General features: G+C 46.6%; 1 protein-coding gene across 1 annotated transcript in view; it reads left to right on the top strand.

Annotated features, from left to right (window-relative positions):
• The window catches only part of LOC147712880 (triggering receptor expressed on myeloid cells 2-like), a 696,111-nt gene that overhangs the window by 201,277 nt on the left and 472,837 nt on the right, over positions 1-21,997 (top strand). Inside the window, exon 2 of the mRNA XM_086923542.1 lies at positions 11,481-11,819. Coding sequence (XP_086779668.1) covers positions 11,481-11,819 — 339 coding nt within the window. The remainder of the gene's footprint in view (positions 1-11,480; positions 11,820-21,997) is intronic.

Here is a 21,997-nt window from a genome sequence, read left to right on the forward strand (position 1 = left end):
ATGGGGAATAGGGCAAGCCAAGGACAAAACTAGCAGTCCTGCAGAAGCTCTCAGGTTTCCCAAAAGCGGTGAGGGAATGGCAGGTTGGGTGTGGGTTCCTCCCCCCGGGTCCGGCATCGATCCTATAATAGGTTGCCAAAGGATAGTCCAGGACTGAACACCATGTCCTTGGCGTCAGCAGGCTCCACATCATGCATCTATATACAGTTAGGTAGCACTTTAAAGTATTAGAGCACATACACGAGCTCTGGTTGCGATACGCAGGGACACATGAGATTTGTGGTGGACATGGGGTGATTGCGGGATTCGCTCAGAATCACAGGAGGTGGTCGCGACCTTTAGGCTTGCCAGTACAGATATTACATTGTATCAATACCGGTAAGAAGGACGGACACTTGCCTCAATTTTAAGGGCTTATTTAAGAACTATTACGGCACAAACATGGAATATAGCATAATTAAAATTAGCCCCAATACATCCTGATCATCGTAAATAGAACCCAGCAGAGTTCAATAGTAAATCCAACATAGACCTGCCTGCTAGAGTGAGAAAGAAGGTTTCGTGTTGGTGACAAGAAACATTTTACCTTAAAATATATTCAAGGATTATCCCAGAAGACCAATACATGGGATATGGGGTCCTCAGTATGCATCCAGGTGACGCGATTTGTAATATTATTTACTGGGCGGGTTTGGGAATGATAGGTTGTCCTGGATAGGGACAGCTTATTTACAAAGACTAGGAACCCTTCTATCGCCGCATCGATGATCGACAGGCGACATGAAACATTTAGTGTAGAATATATTCAAGGTGCCCCACTAGAACAATACATTGGATTTAGAGGTCCGCAGAAGGTATCCAGGGGACGCAAAGGTATCACTGTTCACTTGCGGTCTGGGACTGTTAGGTTGTTCTGGGATAGGGCTTTCCTAGTACGAAGAGTAGGAAACTTCCAACCTTTCATTAGGGACATCTTAGTTACAATGACTAGGAAACCTTCATTCGTTCCTTGGGGGCCTCACAATTATTAGAGTGAGGGCAACAACAATTTTAAAGTGTTGGTCTTTAGTTCTCTGCTCATGTCTGCCTTGGTGAATAGGGCTTGTAATTCTCTTCCTTCATGGGTACCCGAGTGAGATCAATTGGAATCTCATGCAATGAGCAGGTATCTGCTAAAGTAATATCTTTGTGGTTTTGCTGCAAGTTAAGAATTTAATAAATAACCTACGTACTAAAAGGGAACACAGCTCAAACCATAATACGAGGTCAGTACATGGGATTTCTTATTGGCAGAGAATATAGCCCCCATGGAGGGAACAGCAAGGATGACTAGTTGGGCTCTGCGCTGGCATTCTCCCCAATCACCAGTAGTCCTCCCGATTATAGCATGCATACAGTATAGAACCTATTTTAACAACACCAAGCATGTTACCAACCCTAAGCAAGTAACACATGGTTAATAATTACAGTGATATATCTGGCACGGCATGTCTCTCTTCCTAGTTACTTACAAGACATTCATGCACAGGGGAAACCACTTGCGGCAAAACAAAATCAAGTAGTATAAAATAAAACCATTAAACTTTTCAAGTTCACTGACAACTCAGAATATTTCAAACAGGTCCCCACCGGGCGTATCTAGGTATTAACATCCGAATCCAGTTCACTAACTCGCAATACCTTATCAGAAATTGTATCAGCAGCTGGAAGCGGTACAGGAGATTTATAGTTTTCAGAATAAATAGAATTATTTATATTAATTCTGGCCACAATCCTGACCTAAGGTAGTTTTAAGTAGGGGTTAGTGTGTCCCGAGAAGGAGAGCTTAGACAACAATTTTAGTTAGGGAAAGACGAAGGGAAAAACAGTAGTGTCCCATAGCTGCACAACATGATATAGGCTCGCTTTTAGGGCATTGCGTCAGCCACCTGGGTCCAACGAGCGCCCCAACGGGGCAACGTGGGGAATAGGTCAGCTTAAGTTACGGCAGGGTAGGCGAAGGGTTGCTGGCTATGCGGGCCCATACAAATGGCTTGGCTCAAGGGGGACTCTTACCGGCAGGACTTAAAAGTGGTAATCCTGGGGTAAAGGGATGGGGGCCGAGGGAGATAAACTAGTTTGCTCGCATTAGCGAGAGCGGGACCCTCGAGACCTCCAGGACAGGTGGCAGGCATACACCAGTATCGGGTCCAGCCAGGACAGAAAAACCTCCAGGCCACATCCAAGACACAGGCAGTAGCGGGCTGCCAGGCATTTAGTGGGGCAGGGTGCTAGACTCTGAGGGGAACATGGGTCAGAGCATACCATGGCCAATTTGGATGGATGTAGGAGTGTTTGGCAACACCTGTACTCAGGAATAGCCAACCTTGGCTTCACCAGGACAGGGATAGCCTTCTCACCACCTGGAGCAGGTAGAGGAAAAAACGGTTAGAAAGGTTAGAACCAGTCGGCAACTGCTGGAAGCAATGAGGGGGGACCCAAGCACAGTGAGCAGTAAGCTGGGTTTGTGGGCCTCTGGTGGTCAGAATTGTCACCTAGACCTATGCGTGGGGCTAGGCCTGCTGCATGCGAAATCCGGTGAATGCGGCAGGCTGGAACTGGGGGAAGCGCTAGAGGCAGCAAGTTGCAAATAGAGGAGATTCAGGGAGCTAAGTGGTGGGGGCTCTGGGTTCAGCAGTCGCCACACCCAGGGCTGTGGAGGAGTTACAGGGCGATTCCAAAAACAGGAAAAGGCGCAGGAACAGGACCTGAAGCCTCCAGTGCAAAGCGCACCGTGCATAAGTCATACACTCTCTAAGGGGTCCTTCTTGGGAACTTGGGGCACGACGGCGCCCCGTTAGTCCTGAGGGCGGTTGTAAACCTGAGCAACCGGGGGCTTGCCAGATAGAGCTCCGTCCGGCTGGGGAAGGTGTGAGTTAACTCTCCGTTGTTCAGAGGGCGGAGCAGGTGGACGATAGGTCTACCGGTGGAAGGAGTTATCCTCCCAGGTTCAATACCGGGCTATGGCCGCTGGTGTTTCTTTGGCTAAAACTTCAGGTACCTTGCAACGAGGGGTTGCGGGGCGGACGGGATCGCCTGTAAGATAACCCACCTTTTATTTGTATAACAAATAAACCTGCAGCTCCTTCATTCCAATAACTGGTGTCTGTGTGTTATTTGGGTTTGGGGCTGTGGGCAGCGGCGTACCAATGGAGATACTATGCAGGATGCCCGAGGTCCCTGCAGGGGACCCCGTAGGAGGGCAGGCGACGTAGTATCTCAGTGGGCAGCCGGGCAGCCCATCCTCGGGGGGTGGGGGGTTGGCTCGAGCTATGGGGCTGGATAAGGGGTGGGGCCAGGGGAGGGTTATAAGGGTGGCCCCTCCTATCATGATCCCTCTTTACTGCTGCCCCTCTTCTTAGATCGGTCGAATCTCTGGCTGCTCCCTGCCAGCAGTCCGGCCGTGGGCAGCCCCCTCCCCGCCCAGGCTCTAAACCCCCTTTTCATCTCCCCTCCCTACCGCTCACCCGCTGAAAGGGGGTAAGTGCGGAGGGGGACAGTATTGATGTATTAATGTTTGTCTCTTGTTGCAGGAGGAGTTACAGGGCGATCCCAAAACAGGAAAAGGCGCAGGAACAGGACCTGAAGCCTCCAGTGCAAAGCGCACAGTGCATAAGTCATACACGCTCCAAGGGGTCCTTCTTGGGAACTTGGGGCACGACGGCGCCCCGTTAGTCCTTAGGGCGGTTGTAAACCTGAGCAACCGGGGGCTTGCCAGACAGAGCTCCGTCCGGCTGGGGAAGGTGTGAGTTAACTCTCCCTTGTTCAGAGGGCGGAGCGGGTGGACGATAGGTCTACCGGTGGGAGGAGTTATCCTCCCAGGTTCAACACCGGGCTATGGCCGCTGGTGTTTCTTTGGCTAAAACTTCAGGTACCTTGCAACGAGGGGTTGTAGGGCGGATGGGATCGCCTGTGAGATAACCCACCTTTTATTTGTATAACAACTAAACCTGCAGCTTCTTCATTCCAATAACTGGTGTCTGTGTGTTATTTGGGTTTGGGGCTGTGGGCAGCGGCGTACCAATGGAGATACTGTGTTTCAGCACATACCAGAATTCGGAATTTTGTGGTCTTATCTCATCGGATACAAACTTGGTGCAATAAATACCGCATAATGACCAGTATTTACCAGGACATGAGGATTAAGGTGCAGTGAGCACCAAAATCTGCACGATGTGGGTGGAATATGGATTGATTTCCATTGGTCCCCATGAAATGTCATATATTTGTGGTCTCAACCATTCATAAATACCTTTCTCAATCAAACTTTGAGTTCCAGCCTGGTCAATGCGATTAGCTGCCAACGTCTTCAGCTGCAGTGTTCCGGGAATCAATGCTCCTTGTCCAATACCTTTTGCAGCTGCCCTGTAAACACTTCTTTACCAACTTCAATTGGTGCAAGGCAGTGTTAGAAGTGGGTGGGGACGGAAGGGCACGGCGTGCCCCTACTTCTAAAAATTATGCTAGTCCGTTCCCCTACTTCTTGTTTTTGAAAGAGCGTACCCGGACTGTAGGAATAGGCATACTTTAAATGACACCTTTTTTTTCCCACTCAACCTGAATATTGACGAAGGCCTCTGCAGGGCGCCAGACCTCCTCCCCTTCCCTGCTGTGTCTAGGGGCCTGCAAAGTGAGACTTAAAGGGCCATCAGTGTAGCATAGCACGAAAGCGGCTACCTCTGATGGCCCCTTCCGTGAGCCTGTGATTCACACCTCATTTGTGAGGACGCTGCCTGCCAGCCCCCACTGTGACCTGTGACAATGGTCACATCAGGATTCTTTGGTGTCAAGCAGACTGATGGACGTGACCTGGGGGACTTTGTGACTTGCTATAAATTAATCTACTCTCCAGCCACTGAAAAGATGACCCAGCCCCACCAGCCTCTCCTGGAAATTACTCTCTGTGCCTGCCCAGAGGTCCCCGACCCCTCCTTTACAGCTCTGCCCTTTTCTCTGAACCGGGGCCTGCACGAGGAGCCTGGACGGCCTCAGCTGAACTCCACAAATATCAAGTAAGTGGGGGGAATAAAATACCTCTTGCATTTTGTTTAATAAACAGAAAATGTCAATTTTCTTATCTGCTGTTTTTTTATGTTATTATTTTTCAATGTGTAGTGCCCTGCACAGAAGCCAGTGCAGTTGGCGGCACCACCCATGCCAGGCTCACTGCGGGCTTTTAAAATTCATACATGTCAAAAGGCCCGAAAGCCAAAACCAGCTTTATTTCTGCAGACTGCGGCCTCTGCTTTTGCAGAAGTCAATGGGGAAAATTCATTCTTCCGTTTATTTTACCTCTTTACTCTTCTAAAATGTTGGCATTTTGCTCCACCGAAGGGCATCTATCCCGATCTGCCACTGCTCGCTGTGCTGCTGGTAGGGGCCTGACACTGCTGTCCCTGCCTATCTCAATCCAGACGTGCAGCTTAACCTGCAATTACAGTACCGAGGCTCTGCTGATGCCCTTCAAGTCTTTTTTATGCCCTCGCCCTATGTGCCCCCTGGGCAGTTTGCAGTCTATGGATGAAATGCCAGGAAGTGAAGGTGGTGACGGAGGGCTGGATCTGGGTATACAAGAAGCAGGGTAATGAGAAATACCAGGAAGTGAGGGGGAGCGAGGGGAGGCCAGGATGTGGGTATGCTAGAAGCAGAATAATGAGTGATGCCAGGAAGTGAGGGGGAGCGAGGGGAGGCCAGGATGTGGGTATGCTAGAAGCAGAATAATGAGTGATGCCAGGAAGTGAGGGGGACGAGGGGAGGCCAGGATGTGGGTATGCTAGAAGCAGGGTAATGAGTGATGCCAGGAAGTGAGGAGAGGCCAGGATGTCGGTATGTTAGAAGCAGGGTAATGAGTGATGCCAGGAAGTGAGGGGGAGCGAGGGGAGGCCAGAATGTGGGTATGCTAGAAACAGGGTAATGAGCATTGCCAGGAAATGAGGGTGGCGAGGGAGGGCTGGGCCCGAGTATACTAGAAGCAGGGTATTGATATGCCAGGAAGTGAGGGGGAGCGAGGGGAGTGCTTGATGTAGGTATGCTAGAAGAAGGATAATTCCAGAGAGCATGGGTGGTGAGGGAGGGTTCGATGTAGGTACGCTAGAAGCAGGGTAATAAGCGATGCGAGGAAGTAAGGGTGAACAAGTGGGTATGCTAAAAGCAAGGTAATGGGTGATACCATGAAGTGAGGGGGAGCGAGGGAAGGCCGGGATGTGGATATGTTAGAACAAGTTTAATGAGTGTTGCCAGGAAGTGAGGGGGAGCGAGGGGAGGCCAGGATGTGGGTATGCTAGAAACAGGGTAATGAGCATTGCCAGGAAGTGAGGGTGGCGAGGGAGGGCTGGGTCTGGGTATGCTAGAAGAAGGGTAATGATATGCTAGGAAGTGAGGGGTAGCGAGGGGAGTGCTGGGTGTAAGTATGCTAGAAGCAGGGTAATTCCAGAGAGCATGGGAGGCGTGGAAGGGTTTGATGTGGGGACGCTAGAAGCAGGGTAATGAGCGATGTGAGGGTGAACAATTGGGTATGCTAGAAGCAAGGTAATGTGTGATACCAGGTGGGGAGGGTGGGCTGGAGTTAGGTACTCTAAATATAGGGTAATGAGCGATGCCGGGAGGTAAGGATGAGGGGGATTGCAGGATCTGGGTATGCTAGAAGTTGGGTAATGAGGGATGCCAGGATACAGAGGGGTGAAGAAAGGGCTGAATCTGGGTATGAAGAAGCATGGAAATGAGTGGTGCTAGGAAGTAAGAGTGGAAAGAGGAGAAATGAACCATGTAAGCTAGAAGTTGGGGGAATGAATGATTCTAGGAAGTGGGGCTTCCGAAGGGAGGGCGAGATCCAACTATGGCTAGACCTATGGTAATAACCGATTCCGGGCAGTAAGGGTGGCGAGAGGAGGGTGGGACCTGGGTATTCTAGAGTAGGGCAATAATAAGTGGTGCAAGGAGGTAGAGGACGAGGGGAGGGCTGAACCTGTCTATGCTAGAAGCAGGATAATGATGTCTAAAAAGTAAGGGTAGTGAGGGGATGGTTGTATCTGTGTATGCTAGAAGTAAGGTAATTTGGGATACCTTGAAGTAAGGTCAGCAAATTGGGTTTAACTCTAGTAAAGCTATAAGCAAGGTAACTAGAAATGCCAGGAAGTAGCGATGGCACCGGAAGGGCTGAATCACTCCTAGAACTAAGGTAAAGAGCAATGCCAGGAAGTAAGGGTGGTCAGAGGAAGGCTGCACCTGGGTATCCTCCAAGCTTTGTAGTGAGTGATTTTAGAAACTAAGCAGGACGAGATGAAGGCTAGATATAAGTTTGGTAGAAGCATGGCAATAAACTATAACATGAAGTAAAGGCGGTAAGGGAAGAGCTGAAGCTGGGTATGCTAGAAGCAAGGTAATGAGTGCCAGGAAGTAAGGGTGGTAATGGGATGGCTGTATTTGGGTATGCTAGATGCATGGTAATGAGCAGTGCTAGAAAGTGAGGATGGTGAGGGGAGAGCTGGCTCCTGACATCCTAAAGGTAAAGTAATTAGCGTTGCCTTAAATAGGTGTGACAACAGAATGGTTTGATCCTGGGGTGCTAGAAGTAGGGTAAAAGACAATGCCAGGAAGTAAGGTGACAGGAAGGATATACCCTGTATGCAAGGAATTGGGTAGTTAGCGAAGCCAGAACTTAAGGGTGACGAGATGAGGGTTGGATCTAAGTATGGTAGAAGCATGCTAACGACTATGCCAGGGGCTAAGGGTGCAAGGGTAGGGCTGAACCTGGCTATGCCAGAAGCAGGATTGTGTTCAATGCCAGGAAGTGAGAGTGGGCGAAAGCAAAGCTGGATCTGGGTATGTTAGAAGCAGAGTAATATGCGATGGCAGGAATTAAAATTGGGGAAGGCTAGATCTGGGTTTGCTGGAATCAGGGTTAAGAGTGAGGCCAAGAATTAGGTTGGTAAGAGGAGGGCTCAACCCTGCTATGCCAGAAGTACGGTAATGAGCGATGCCAGGAAGTAATGGTGGCAAAGAGAGGACAAAACATGGGTATGTATAAAGCAGGGTATTGATCGATGCCAGAATGACGGTGGGAATGGGAGGCTCGATCTGGGGAAGATACACAGGACCCTTGCGGCCAGTCCACCTCACCCATTGGTGCCTCCATTTCGCATTGCAAACTCACCAGGGATTTGCAATGCAGGAAGTGCCAATGAAAGAAACTGCATGGCTCGGAGACAAATGGCTTATGATTCCACTTATAAGCGTATTTGGAATATTCTGTGATTGGAAACATGTCCCACATTGTAAATGAATTAAATATAAACAACTTGTATATTAAACCTCAAATGAACATGTTTATTGATTGTTTGAATTAAATAACGTTATAAGCTGTAACTGGTCAGTGATATGCCAAATGCACTAAAAATTGGTATGTTTTGCTATTTTTAGCCACACCTCCGGCTCCGCCCACTAATCCAATCCTCTGAATTTTCCCGCCCCCTGAGTCTCCGCCCACAGTTCCCCTACTTTTTTGTCCCCACTTCGACCACTGGTGCAAGGTGATACTGCTCTGCTCATCGCCAGCCTGCCTACACACACAGATACATCATCAGAGTTAAAGCAGTTACACCGGCTCCCCAATGAAAGATGAGCCATGTTTAAGGCCATGTTATAGACCACAAAGCCATCTACTACAAATGCCCCAATTCCTTAGCCTCAAAGTTCTCCTGGTAGGTCCCTGACAGGACTCTCCACTCCACCTACTATTACAGCACTGGGTGCAGGAAGCACAGAGGGATCTACTGGCGCCTGCACCCCCCACATGCCCCGCTTAGTTCAGTGCCAACGCCTCAGGTCTCACTAATCCTGATAAAGCAGCACTGAAACTAAACACAAGCAATTCCCAAAAGAGAGATGCTCACTCATGGAGGGAGTAGGGACAGTGCCAAGGATTCTCCAACGCACCCACACTGCAAAGGGGGCAGTGTAGGCCTACAGGACACACTCTGTGCTGCCCAGAATTTCAGGTTATGAAATACTTTACTCAAATTAGTTCTGTCACGGGCACCTTGTTGGTGTATTCATGAAGCCCTCACCCACCAACCTAGTTGGTGGCATGCTTCATCATCGGGCCCACCCAGTGACACCTAGTATGTCCCGGGTGTGCTACGACGCCTGATTACAGCAGAGCTGGTATATTGCTGAGTGTGCAGTGAGGTTGGGTGAGTTGTGATTTAAAACGGCTTGGTGGTGGTCCCAGTACCCGAGGGTAAATTAGATTTTAATAACTGGGCCGTAACCAGCGGTTAAAAGTAAGGCTACAGGACGCGTAAGGGTGGCGAGTTACTGCCCCCTGCGTCCTTCAGATGGTCGACATGTTTCAGCCAGTGCCTTAGAGTATTCTGGCTTTCCTCAGGACCGATTTTTAAAAAGGTGTGGTGAAATAAAACAGACTAGTGTTGTGGTACAGACTATGTGATACACACACTAAGGCGTTTTTCTATATGTGAGAGGGGGATTCCCGTCTCATGCATACGCCTTGGGTTATTAGCCAAGGCTTCCTGGAGGGAAGCGGTAAGGGGATGACCAGTCTTCCGACGGCGGGACAACAGGTACAAGGCAGGCACTGACCAGAAAGACTGGTCATCCCCTTACCGCTTCCCTCCAGGAAGCCTTGGCTAATAACCCAAAGCGTATGCATGAGAAGGGAATCCCCCTCTCACATATAGGAAAACGCCTTAGTGTGTGTATCACATAGTCTGTACCACAACACTAGTCTGTTTTATTTCACCACACCTTTTTAAAAATCGGTCCTGAGGAAAGCCAGAATACTCTAAGGCACTGGCTGAAACATGTCGACCATCTGAAGGAACCAGGGGGCAGTAACCCGCCACCCTTACGCGTCCTGTAGCCTTACTTTTAACTGCTGGTGACGGCCCAGTTATTAAAATCTAATTTACCATCGGGTACTGGGACCACCACCAAGCCGTTTTAAATCACAACTCACCCAACATCACTGCACACTCAGCAATATACCAGCTCCGCTGTAATCAGGCGTCGTAGCACACCCGGGACGTACTAGGTGTCACTGGGTGGACCCGATGATAAAGCATGGCACCAACTAGGTTGGTGGGTGAGGGCTTCATGAATACACCAACAAGGTTACCGTGACAGAACTAATTTGAGTACTGTAACACTTTGGTCAACTTAAGCTAGTCCTTTTTGTTTAATCACATATAAACCCTAGGGGACACGGACTAGCTACCTAGTCCTCTCTCTCCCTCTTGTTATACGCATATGAAATACTTTAGTCAGACTTCCTCTCACTCACAGTGTCCACAGTGCCTATGTCTAGAGCTGTCACCATTTCCTCTAAACAGAGACAGAATCAGACAAAGTGACAGAGACTGTCATTTCATGCCTGAGGGGCCCCTCAAGCTGGCACTCGTAGAGGTGCACAAGATGGCATTTCCGCTCCTTCTCCTATTAGTTGGTGTTGTTTCAGGTGAGGAGAGCCCACAATAATCTGGTGATCTCATTCAAGAGACTTATTCACTGTTTGCTGTGTTATGTCACAAGCATTTGTATGGCACACGTCTGTCGTTTGTATGGCCATGTGTCACTTGCAGTAGTCTGGGGCAACCCTACCTCATGGTTGTGGGGTTCCTTGTTGACTACTCTCATTGAGACGTAGTGTTATTTTGTCAAGTGTCTCTGACGATGGAATGTTCACTCATTGGTTTAAAGTAAGGTCGACTTCCGGATGGAGCTCCGAGGTGATTGACTCTGTCTGGGTGACGTGTTCTAATGTTAGTGTGATATATATGTGTTTAGGCAAACGTACTGAGAAGGCATTTTATCAGGCTGTGTTTTCAGGAAGTACATTTAGCTGTCACTTTGCACATGATACATTACACGACATTGTCGACAATATGAGATGTAGTTATTGTTGCATGGCGACACATGAATTTCACATAATAATGCAGTATATTTAAGTGCTGCGTTGGAGGAATTCTTGAGGTATGGGGCAGAGTGCCACACACCTTTCAACGGGTAGCTTTGCTAACTTTGGAGGCCAGGCTTTTTCTGTCAATCCGGGCCCAATCCCCGCTGCTATTGAAAAGCAGCTGGACAATCACTGTAGCTAGCCGGGTTCTATCAGGGCAGGACACTGCAGGAGCCTTTACGGGTCAGTGTGGGGTCTGCAAGGCACTGGAAGGGTGCGGCGCGGCCACCCTTGAGGTGGGAGGGGGAGGCTTGACTGGAAGTCCTGGCATCGCCTTCAGGGACACCTGACCCAGGGCCCTCTGGACCGCACGTCCTCTGCGCCTTCACGCAACGCCGTGTTTGAGCAGCTTCGCAATATGTATGTAAATAACTCAATGTCATGTTGATTATTAGCTCCACAACAAGTGGCGCAGATACCTTGTCTTCTGGCCGGTCACAGGATTAATCCGTTTGTTCTTTTTCAGGTCAGCGCTCAGAGATTGTACAATGCGGCCCTGGAGAAAGTGTGACTGTGCTCTGCTTCTACGAAAACGATTATAAGGATCAGCAGAAAACATGGTGCAGAGAGACAAGGCCAAGTGTTTGTGATCCTGTTGTCATAACACCACGATGGAGTGGTGAGACACTAGTGAGCGCCACATCCGGAAGGACCCATATTAGTGATAACAAAAGAACACGACAGATATCTGTCACGGTTCAGAAGCTCGAGGAGCCGGATGCGGGAGTGTACTGGTGCGCGGTGTATTTCAATTCCACGAACAAAGTTAAGAAAATGAAGGAAATAGACCTGCGCATTTCCGAAGGTGAGTCCAGTTCACTTTAAATTGCCAATCCAAAGGGCTCATGCTTCTTGTAGCTAATTCTTTTCTCCATCATTGTTCGTAGGCCAATCGCAACCCAACAGGCGGCCAACTTGCCCATTTCTCTCCACTAGCATCTCACCCGCCCCTCCCCTCTCTCCCCCATTGGCCGACCATCACTCCTATTCCCATCCAGGAATCTGGAGGATTGGACAAGTGTGTTAGGCGCGCAACGCCCATTGGACTCAAAGGGCTTTAGCATGTGTGTCAGCCGGGATGAGACAGCTACCCGGGCACACACAAAGCCGCACCCGAGCACTTCACAGGTCTTTAAAAGACCTTTTGCTTGTTAATGAAGCTTTGATGATTTTCCCCCCTTCGTAGAGCCCCTGCAGCTCCACTCTGCCTTTTGCTTGAAGACTCAGGCCCCCCCCCCTGAAATTTCCCCCCCCCTCTTGCGCCTCTGCAGTGTGGATACATTTAAACTCTAAAAACATTGACTAAAGAACTTTTGAATTGTATCCATCTAGAGTTTAGATCTCTTAGGCTAAACGTGTGGAACCCTAGAGTTAGAAAAAGACTGATATTTAGTAATTCTAGTTCATTAATCTCTGAGATTAAAGACATTTTTGCAGACCAGAGATCTAGAAACGTTGAGCTCTAGCAATCGAGGATCTTTAAACTTCAAGGAAATCGATCTAGCAGGTTTACACTGTAGGGATACAGAAGCTCGGAGGTCAAGGGGTATGGTATCTTAAAAGGGAAATTAGTTTGATATTTTATCAGTATCTAGAAGCTTTAAACCTGAAGGATACAGTATCTTTAAACTCCACGGAATTTCATATAGAACTTTTAGACGATTTTGATCTAGAAGGTTTGATCCGTAGTGGCACAATCAGAAGCTTTTCCAACCAATATATGTTTCAAATTCTCTTTTCTTCTCATGCTCAGTGGTGTCCTTCCTTTTCGTTCCTCTTTTGTCCCCCATGCCAGTGATTTTAGATCTTACATACCAGTAGTCCTGTGGGAATCCTTCTTCTTCTTCTTTTTCTTTTTCTTCTTTTTTCTTCTTCTCTTTTCTCTTTCCTGTCCTCTATTCCCTTTCATCTTTTCTATTGCTCTCTCTCTTCTTTCCTTTCTTCTTTTATTCTGATTCCTCCCCTCTCCAAATATGATAGTGATACGTTTGTTTATTGCTTTGATAGTGGCCTTTACTTAATCGAATTCTATATCTATAACAGGCTAATTTTACTTTTATATACAGTTACATGGTTTCCTTCCCCATTTTAGCCCCTATTTGTATATTTCTCTTGATTCACTTGTATCACTTGTATTGTGTTTTGTTCCTACTATTCTTATCATTATTTTTATCAATAAAATTTTCTTGAAATAAAAAAAAAAAAAGATCTTACATACCAGAGAGATTTTTGCTGTCTCTGTGAAATCCTCTTGTAGACAACACAAAAAAACGGTGGGCTTAGATCCCGTCCGTAATTCGTTGACTTTCGTGTCATGCGCATTTGCTTGCTTCTTATTCAATGACTTGTCTTCCTGTTGTTATGTTTGTTTCTAATCTGGAGCTCAGTGGCATTGCAATAGCCCCCCCGCAGCCCCAGCAGTGCGGGGGACCCCGATGCCCAGCAGGCCCCTCTGGCACCGTGCAAGGATAGCGGGTCCCTGGCCTTAGAGCTCTTGGCTGGATCCGGGGCATGAGGGGCACCCTCCATGTAGTTTGCAGGGTGGCCCCCTCAAGGTTCGTTATGCCACTGCTGGAGCATAGCCTCTTTCGCATCCTTTTCATTGCCTTACAATGCTCATTTATTGAACTACATTTTTATTTGTCTTTCAGCACTCCATGTGAGTGTTAGTGCTGCTTCCCACCTACAATAACCCACAGCGTGGGGGCTTCTTGTTGCTTCCTCATTTATTTCTCTCTGCTCCTCCATTGCTCACTCCACCCCTTCTCCACCAGCCCAGCCTCCATTCTGGATTTTCTTTTTTCTTTTGGAGGGCTAGGAAGCTGTCATTTTCCGGCAAGGTTACTCAGCAGTGCAGAAAGTGATAATATGCTAAAAAAAAAAGAAATTTGTTTTATTTACAGATCCAAGCGGACTCTATCATCTTGGATTGTTAAATAAATAAACAAGCAATTGCAATGCAATAGATCTCGCAGTTGCAAGACTTTAAGCTATTGGCATCGTACATGAGAATGCCTTTTATTTATCTGTTTTGATAATTAACTCATAAATAAAAGGCATTCAGGCAGATGCATCAAAGAAAATACCTGGAGCAAACGGGCAGATTCTTAGAATCTGGCCGTTTGCTCCCGGTATTTTTGCATTTGGGATGCATCATCCCAAATGCAGAAATCGCAATTTAAGGAATCTCTAAATAGCGATTCCTTAAATTGCTCTTGCATTTAAGGAATCCCGAAATGAGATTCCTTAAATGCAATGCATGAAACCCAAAAAAATAGCGATTTCGCTAATAGGGGGAGCAAATTACCATGAAGTTGAACTTTGTGGTAATTTGCTAAAACTTTGAAAAATGCACTTTTGTGCATTTTTCAAAGTTACATGTTGCACACACACATGCCCTTAGGGCATGTGTGTGTGTAACATTTGTGCACAGGTCCATTTCAGGGGTGCAACAGGGTGTCCTTTGGACACCCTGGCACCCTTGAAACAGCGGAACATTAGCGATTCGGTAATAGCTAATCGCTAATAAGGAATGGCTTTCCCATTCATTCCTCCTGGGCCTTTAGACCCATAGGAATGGGAAAGCCATTCCTTATTAGCGATTAGCTATTACCGAATCGCAAATAAGGAATCTGTAGGAATCGCTAATAACATTGCGATTCCTACATGCATCCCGTTTTGCGAGTCTTTAATAGCGATTCCTTAAAATTTGCTATTAAGGACTCGCAAAACATAACTTTGATGCATCTGCCAGATTGTCATTTACAATGTCAATAGCTCAAACTCATGTAAATGTGAGGCCTATTTCATTTCAAAGAAGCGGCCTCCATTGTCCTGGGTTGCTTGGGAAGTGAAAGTGCGCATGGCGCACTGAATGTTGCAGAAAAGCATGTCGTGCCTGCAGTACGAGAAACTCAATAAAAAAATAGTGCCTTCAGATGAAATAAGACATATCATGTAACAACAAAAGAAAAAGAAAAAGGGCCAGTCCTCATGGGAGGTTACAAATGAAGTCAAGGCGGTACTAAGGAGGGATTAACAATCCTATTAACGAATCAGAAGCCAGCCTTTACAAAGAACAATGACACAAGCCAATGAAAAATATGGGCAGTGAGAGGGCGGAGCTTCAAGTCCATACTCAAATTCAGCATGCCTCGCAGAGCAGCACATGCGCTGCCCAGGCTTGAGCTAAAGAAATAAGAAACCAAATGACAGCTGCCTCATTCCACTGGCTCGAACATGCATAGCTACATGTTCATCAGCACACATGCACACATGCCAGCTCAGGCAATATCAGATTTGACAATCCAGTACAGTAACCAGCTAAGCAGGCTATATCATATGAAATACCCTAAAGGGACCTGCAGAGCTGATCAAAGCTACCACCATGCTGAAAACCCCAAAAGTGTGCATCTGTCTCTCACACTTCATCAACCAACACACTGCTACATAACAAGTCCCATTACACCATAACCACCCCTCAGTGGTCATCACACATAGCATCGAAGCACATCCCACATAGGTTCAAAACAATGACAATATTCATCCAACCATGCACCCTACACTATGTAGGGTGCTACTCAGGTAGGCAAGGGCTTCAGCGGCCCATATAGTGGTAGTTAGCTCTATATAAACAATCGTTTCATTTCGTTTCAAAGCTTTATTCGACTTTTAGTCATAAAAGCAACCTCCTAAACATCATACAATAAATACTTAAAATACTACATTAAAAAACATATTAAACAGCAAAAATCGAAAAGCTAGTAATACTATAAAATGTATACATACAGTTTTATAAAATTCCATATAGAAATGTTAAAAATGGACAAGGAAGGTTATACCAGCAGTTAATAAATCATATTATTCAATAGGCCGTGAAGCACGAGATCTTATTACCCACGCCCATGCAAGGAATTTTGCTACGCCTATTACCAGTGGTATTGAGGTGTCAGACATTAAAATTCTTAGGGCCTGTAAGCAACAACGAGTACCCAAATTCCTACAGGTTGGTTTTAACCACTTTTGGCGCGGGGTCACATAGAGGGGGCAGATGAAAAACAAGTGTGCAATGTCCTCTATTTCATTTTTACAATGATTGCAATAAGCGTCCTTTAGTGGAGACCATTTTTGTGTAAAAGCGTTCACTGGGAGAGTTCCCACCCGAAATTGGAAATATAGTTTCCTATCCAATGGACGTTCAACTACATCCCAGTATTTTTCGTATGATGGAATTTGTTTTGTATCCAAAAAGCGTAAGGTCAGGGAAGATTGCAAACCTTTGCAGTACAGTGTTGCATATACTGACTCCCAGTAAATATCCTTGAGTTGTTTTTTTGAAGGAAATAGGGCAACATCCTTATTACCCCACAAATGGTCCAGACCCAATTTCACCAGTGTGCTCCGCAGTTCATTTAGCCATACAATGGAATGAAAGCAATCAAACTTCACAACATCAAAAAAAGCAGATGCATAGTGACTTAACTCTGGGGTTACCATTAACCGCCTCCAGTATAGCAAGGGACGTAGGCGGGCAATGTCTTCAATATTTTTCCTACCTAGATCCATCTTAAGTGGGATAATAGGTGTACTTTGTGGGGCCCTAACAAGCCCTCGTAAGAATCTATTTTCCGTCCCCCCCTAGGTCACCTAGATTTGAAAAACCCCAGAGCTCAGACCCATACAGGCATGCACTTACTACTTTCATACTATAAACTTCAAGTGCACAATTTATGGGTCTTGTCAAAGAAGTATTATGTTTGACTGTAACTGCACCTGCTAGCTGGCTAAATTTTAAAGATGCCATGTTGATGTGTGAATTCCATTTCATGTCATTTTGGAGGGCGATTCCTAAATAAGCAAAGGCATCTACTTTTTCCAGTGGTTCACCCTTGTATTTTATCGTCCCCTTAAAACCTGTTTGGGAGTTCAGGCACATAAATTTAGTTTTGCTGGTATTTAATTCCAGGCCTCGACTATCGCAAAAAACCCCAAAGGCATCAACCGCTTTCTGCAATCCACTAGGCGTACGTGATAATAAAAGCGTATCGTCCGCGAACATAAGTGCGGGGACGTGTACACCTGCCATGGTTGGAGCATCAGTTGGAGATTTATTTAAATGCTCCACAATTCCATTTATGTAGATTGAAAAAAGCGTTGGGGCCAGAACGCACCCTTGCCTCACCCCTCGTTCTACTGGGAAGGGGGATGTCACTTCCCCCTGTTTGCCCCACCTTATTTTTGCATAATTATTTTCGTGAAGGCGCACCAGCAAAGTGAGGAGCTCAGGACTTATTCCCACCTCATCCAGGGTTTCCCACAATTTCTCTCTCGGCACCAGGTCAAACGCCGCTTTTAGGTCCACAAAAACTGCATACAATGTTCCCTTTCGCAACGTGACATTTCTCCAATACACGGCTAGAAAATAAAAGACTTGGTCAACACTACTAGTCAAGGGGCGAAAACCTGCTTGATAAGGTGACAGTATATTTTGGTCTTCAATCCATTGTTGCAGTTTATTCTGGACTAGTCGACCCATTATTTTCTGCGCTGTATCAATCAGACTAATGGGTCTATAATTTTTTGCCTGGGTTTTGTCCCCCTTTTTATAGATAGGGATGATTTCTGCCCCTTTCCATGAGGCTGGGACTTCTCCACCCATAGCGATAGCATTTGACAGCATTGTGAAATATGTGCACCAAGAGGCACGGTCAGATAGAAAGACGTCAGCTGGGATGCCATCCATGCCTGGCGCCTTTCCACCCGATACACAATCTAGTGCCAAGTTAACATCCTTTTCAGTGAATATATGATCGCTGAAAAATATAGCTTGGGGGGGAGATATGGATGCATATGTCGAGGCTCTTGCGTACTGAGGTTTAAAAAAATCATTCCAGCCATCTATTGGCACATGATTTTGTGGTTGATCTGCTGTCCCACCCCTATTCCATTTAATTAGGGCCCAAAACTGCTTGGAATCTTTGTTGGTACATGCCTGTTTTAATTCGCTCCATCCCTCTTCATCCCATCTCCTCTTTGCTTGTTTTTGTGTCTGCCTATAGATATCCCTTGCCCTTTTAACAGCTGTTGGGTTTCCTATTTTTAGTTTTTGACTTAAGTTTTGCCTTGCCATTCTACAGCTTTTATCGTACCAGCCTTTAACGGCTATGGATTTTTTGGCTGGGGTATGATCTACTGTTTTAATAAAAAAGCTTTGCAATTTATAGAATAGGTTTTTATGAGCCTCCATCATGTATTTCTGGAAATTACGAGTCCCAGATTGCACTATGATGTTACTCACTTCCTCTCTTGCCTGACTTTTCATATTTTCTAGGTTCCTTTCATCTCTTAACAACATTCCCCATTTCAGGTGTCTTTGATTATTTGAGCAGACAAGATCTCGTGTTACCATCAGCTTTTTATTAGTGGGTACTCTAGACTCTTGATAAGGATGGAATGTCATATAGAGGGGGTGGTGATCACTCTCTAATCGTAGGACGACTTCCATGTCTAGTAGTTGGGGCCATGCTCTTACATCAATTAAGAGATAATCAATCCTACTTGTGGCACGACCATTGTCAAAAGTGGAGTTCCCTTTTTGGTCGGATTGTGTTCTCCCATTCACAGCTCTCAAGCCTCTAGAAAGGCAGAGGCTCTTAATTCTAATGGCCGTGGCACTCCATCTTTTTATAGGAGGGAGCTCCAATTGTGGTATTCCCCATCTACTATCCTCCTCCTCCGTTAGGCTCCCATCCTCTTCACCTAGGGGCTCAAAGGTTGAGTTAAAATCACCACCCACTATAATGTGTGGATTAGAACAGAGGGTTTCAATGTCTTGTTCTAGAGTGGAAAAGACATCAGAAGGAATACCTGCACTAACCCCCCTGGCATAGATATTATACAAGGCTGTTTCTTGTCCATTAGGCCATTTGATATTTAGTGCTAGAATATCATTTGATGTTATTTGCCTTTGTGATATGGTACAGGACAATGCTTGACGAACCCATATCGACAATCCTCCAGAGGGACGTCCCTTGCCACCTTTAAGTGCAGGTTTAAAAAAATGTAAATACCCCACTCGAAAAACTGGGTCGACTGACCAGGTTTCTTGTAACATAACTATGTCATGCATGTCTATATAATCAAGCCAATCAGGGTTATCTATTTTGCTAGCTATACCTGCTATGTTCCAGGATATAAAAGTTAGTGTACATGCCAGCTCCGTATTTATACTGACATCCCTTCTTGATGGGCCCCCCTGCTCAGGTCCTGTATTAACCCCAGCTACTGGACTAGTGTTGATAAGATCCTCTGGCCCTAATATAAATATGTTGCTATTTGGACTTTTGGGGACCATGTGGCTGGGATCCATGTTTTTATTATTTTGGACCATAGGATTGTCTAGTTGGCTTGTAGGATGTCGTACCTCATTTTTCACTAATAGTCCTTTATCCATTACGAGTCAGTCACACTCATTTAGATTAGACAATGCTGTATATCTGTTATCTAAGTTTAATCCCCAGACATTGGCTAGGCCCCCCTTTGCACATCTACTGGTCACTGTTGACCATTTAGTTCTCAGGATGCTCGGGTTTGATGCTAGGCCTTTCCTATTATAAAAAAAGTCCAGGGTTAGTGGGATTAACTCTGCTGTTCTGCGTTGAGGTGGAAAAAGGTTATTCAAGATTTCAGGTAAGACTTCGGGGCCTTTAAGACTCAGGATCACACAGTCCCCAGAAAATTTCTTAGTGCTACTCCCTATCCATTTTACCCGTCTTGCGGTTAATAAATCTTCTGCCAGTTTATGGTCGCCCCCGGGACACATATGCATGTTATTACTTAACCAGTTAAATGCCTTGTTTAATAGAGATTCTGGATGTTCTTGTTGACCTATATTTAAGGGGGGAACATTGGCAAGAACCAGGATAAGGGGTGAAGCTTCAACAATTAGCTCCATAGGGCTGTTTTCTATGTAGGGGCCCTGCAGTAAGCAATTACCTTCAGGCTCGATTGATGGAATGGTAGCAAGGTTAGCTTGTTGTGGGCCACGCTCGGGTCGAGCTTGCTCGTTCTGAAGCAGCTCTATTTCACCTTGGGGTAGAACTTCTAATTGAGTTTTTTCAGCCAGCTTTTCTACCAACATGGTTGGCAATTCCCCCATTTTATTGTTAGTTGCTGTTACATGGTCTTCCAATTTATTTATTTTAGCAGTTAGCTGATCTATTTTTGAGATTAAGGGTTTTACTAGCTGGTTTAACTTAATATCCAGCATACCCATGAGTTTTTTTAATATACCCTCTTCATCCCATCCTTGATTCATATCTCCTCTATTCGCATTCCCATCTACATTTTTCCTGTTAGGCGGAGTAGCTGGCTTTCTCCTGCTAGACCTTAGCCCTTCTCTTTTTGTCAGGATCTTGGCAATAGCTTTTGTTACTCTTGGAGCCGGAACAGGAACATCCGGTGGGGGGGGAGGAATCTACTATCTCCAAATCTAGATCTTGTTCATGCAGGGGGGGTTCTATGTCTAGCTCAAAATCTCCAGCTGGTGCTTCAATAGTGGTAGCTAAGTGCTCTATGGCTGATACATTTTGTGGTAGCCCCATGTCCAGGTCATGGGAGGCTGGGGATGAAATAATCGGGGTGCCCAGAGCAATTAAATCCGTATCAGAGATCTCATTTTGGGGCAACGATAGTGGGGAGCTCAGACCCAACGAAGCCCTCCTTTCAAGATTAATATTTTCCACCACTTGTACTAAATAATTATCCATGGTATTCCCCGGACCGTTAGGTTTTTTTGCCTTCGACATTTTGATGCTAGTGGTAATAGCTTACAATCTTTACCCCTCTAGAGTCAATATAGTCAATCAAGGTTACCAAAGAAGTCTTGTTACCTTCCTGCTTGAATTCCCAAACAGTCCCGGATCAGAGCCGACTGCGATGAGGGCAGCAAGTAAACACGGAATGAATAATGAATTTTATTTGGAACACGTATGAGGGGTGGCCCGTCCCGTCACCTTAGGTCCCCTGAGGGCCACAGAGGGCCCGCCCTTTGCCCGGGCTTAGCCCCGGGCGTCCCGCTCGCGTCCCGCGACGCAGGGTTCACCTTCGATTTAAAAGCGCCTCCGGGCGCGCAATGGGTGGGGGCGGCTTCCTGCCGCTGAGACTGATGGTGGTTGGAGTGCCAGGTGACAGAAGGCACGCAGCGGCGGGAGGAGACCGGCAAAAAGAAACAGGCAGGAATGTCCCAGCTGCAGGGCTGAATCAGGTACGGCGTCCGATAATGCAGGGAAAGTGCTCTCAGTGTTCTATAAAGCAACCCGCTCCTCTGATGTTCACCTTCGAATTTAAAGCGCCTCCGGGCGCGCAATGGGTGGGGGCGGCTTCCTGCCGCTGAGACTGATGGTGGTTGGAGTGCCAGGTGACAGAAGGCACGCAGCGGCGGGAGGAGACCGGCAAAAAGAAACAGGCAGGAATGTCCCAGCTGCAGGGCTGAATCAGGTACGGCGTCCGATAATGCAGGGAAAGTGCTCTCAGTGTTCTATAAAGCAACCCGCTCCTCTGATGTTCACCTTCGAATTTAAAGCGCCTCCGGGCGCGCAATGGGTGGGGGCGGCTTCCTGCCGCTGAGACTGATGATGGTGGTTGGAGTGCCAGGTGACAGAAGGCACGCAGCGGCGGGAGGAGACCGGCAAAAAGAAACAGGCAGGAATGTCCCAGCTGCAGGGCTGAATCAGGTACGGCGTCCGATAATGCAGGGAAAGTGCTCTCAGTGTTCTATAAAGCAACCCAATACACTGCAATACAATACAATCTCTCAACCACTGACATTTCTCTCTCTTGTCCTCTTCTATCTCCAAGAACTCCTCCATCAATCTCTTCCATCTCTTTTCAATGCACACGTCCACTCCCAATGTCTCTCTTGTGTTACTCTCATACCACTTCCAGCACTCTGCCTCAAAGCCTCAATGTTGGTCTCTATTTTCT

This window comes from Lissotriton vulgaris, chromosome 5 (assembly GCF_964263255.1).
Source record: "Lissotriton vulgaris chromosome 5, aLisVul1.2, whole genome shotgun sequence".
Taxonomy (NCBI): domain Eukaryota; kingdom Metazoa; phylum Chordata; class Amphibia; order Caudata; family Salamandridae; genus Lissotriton; species Lissotriton vulgaris.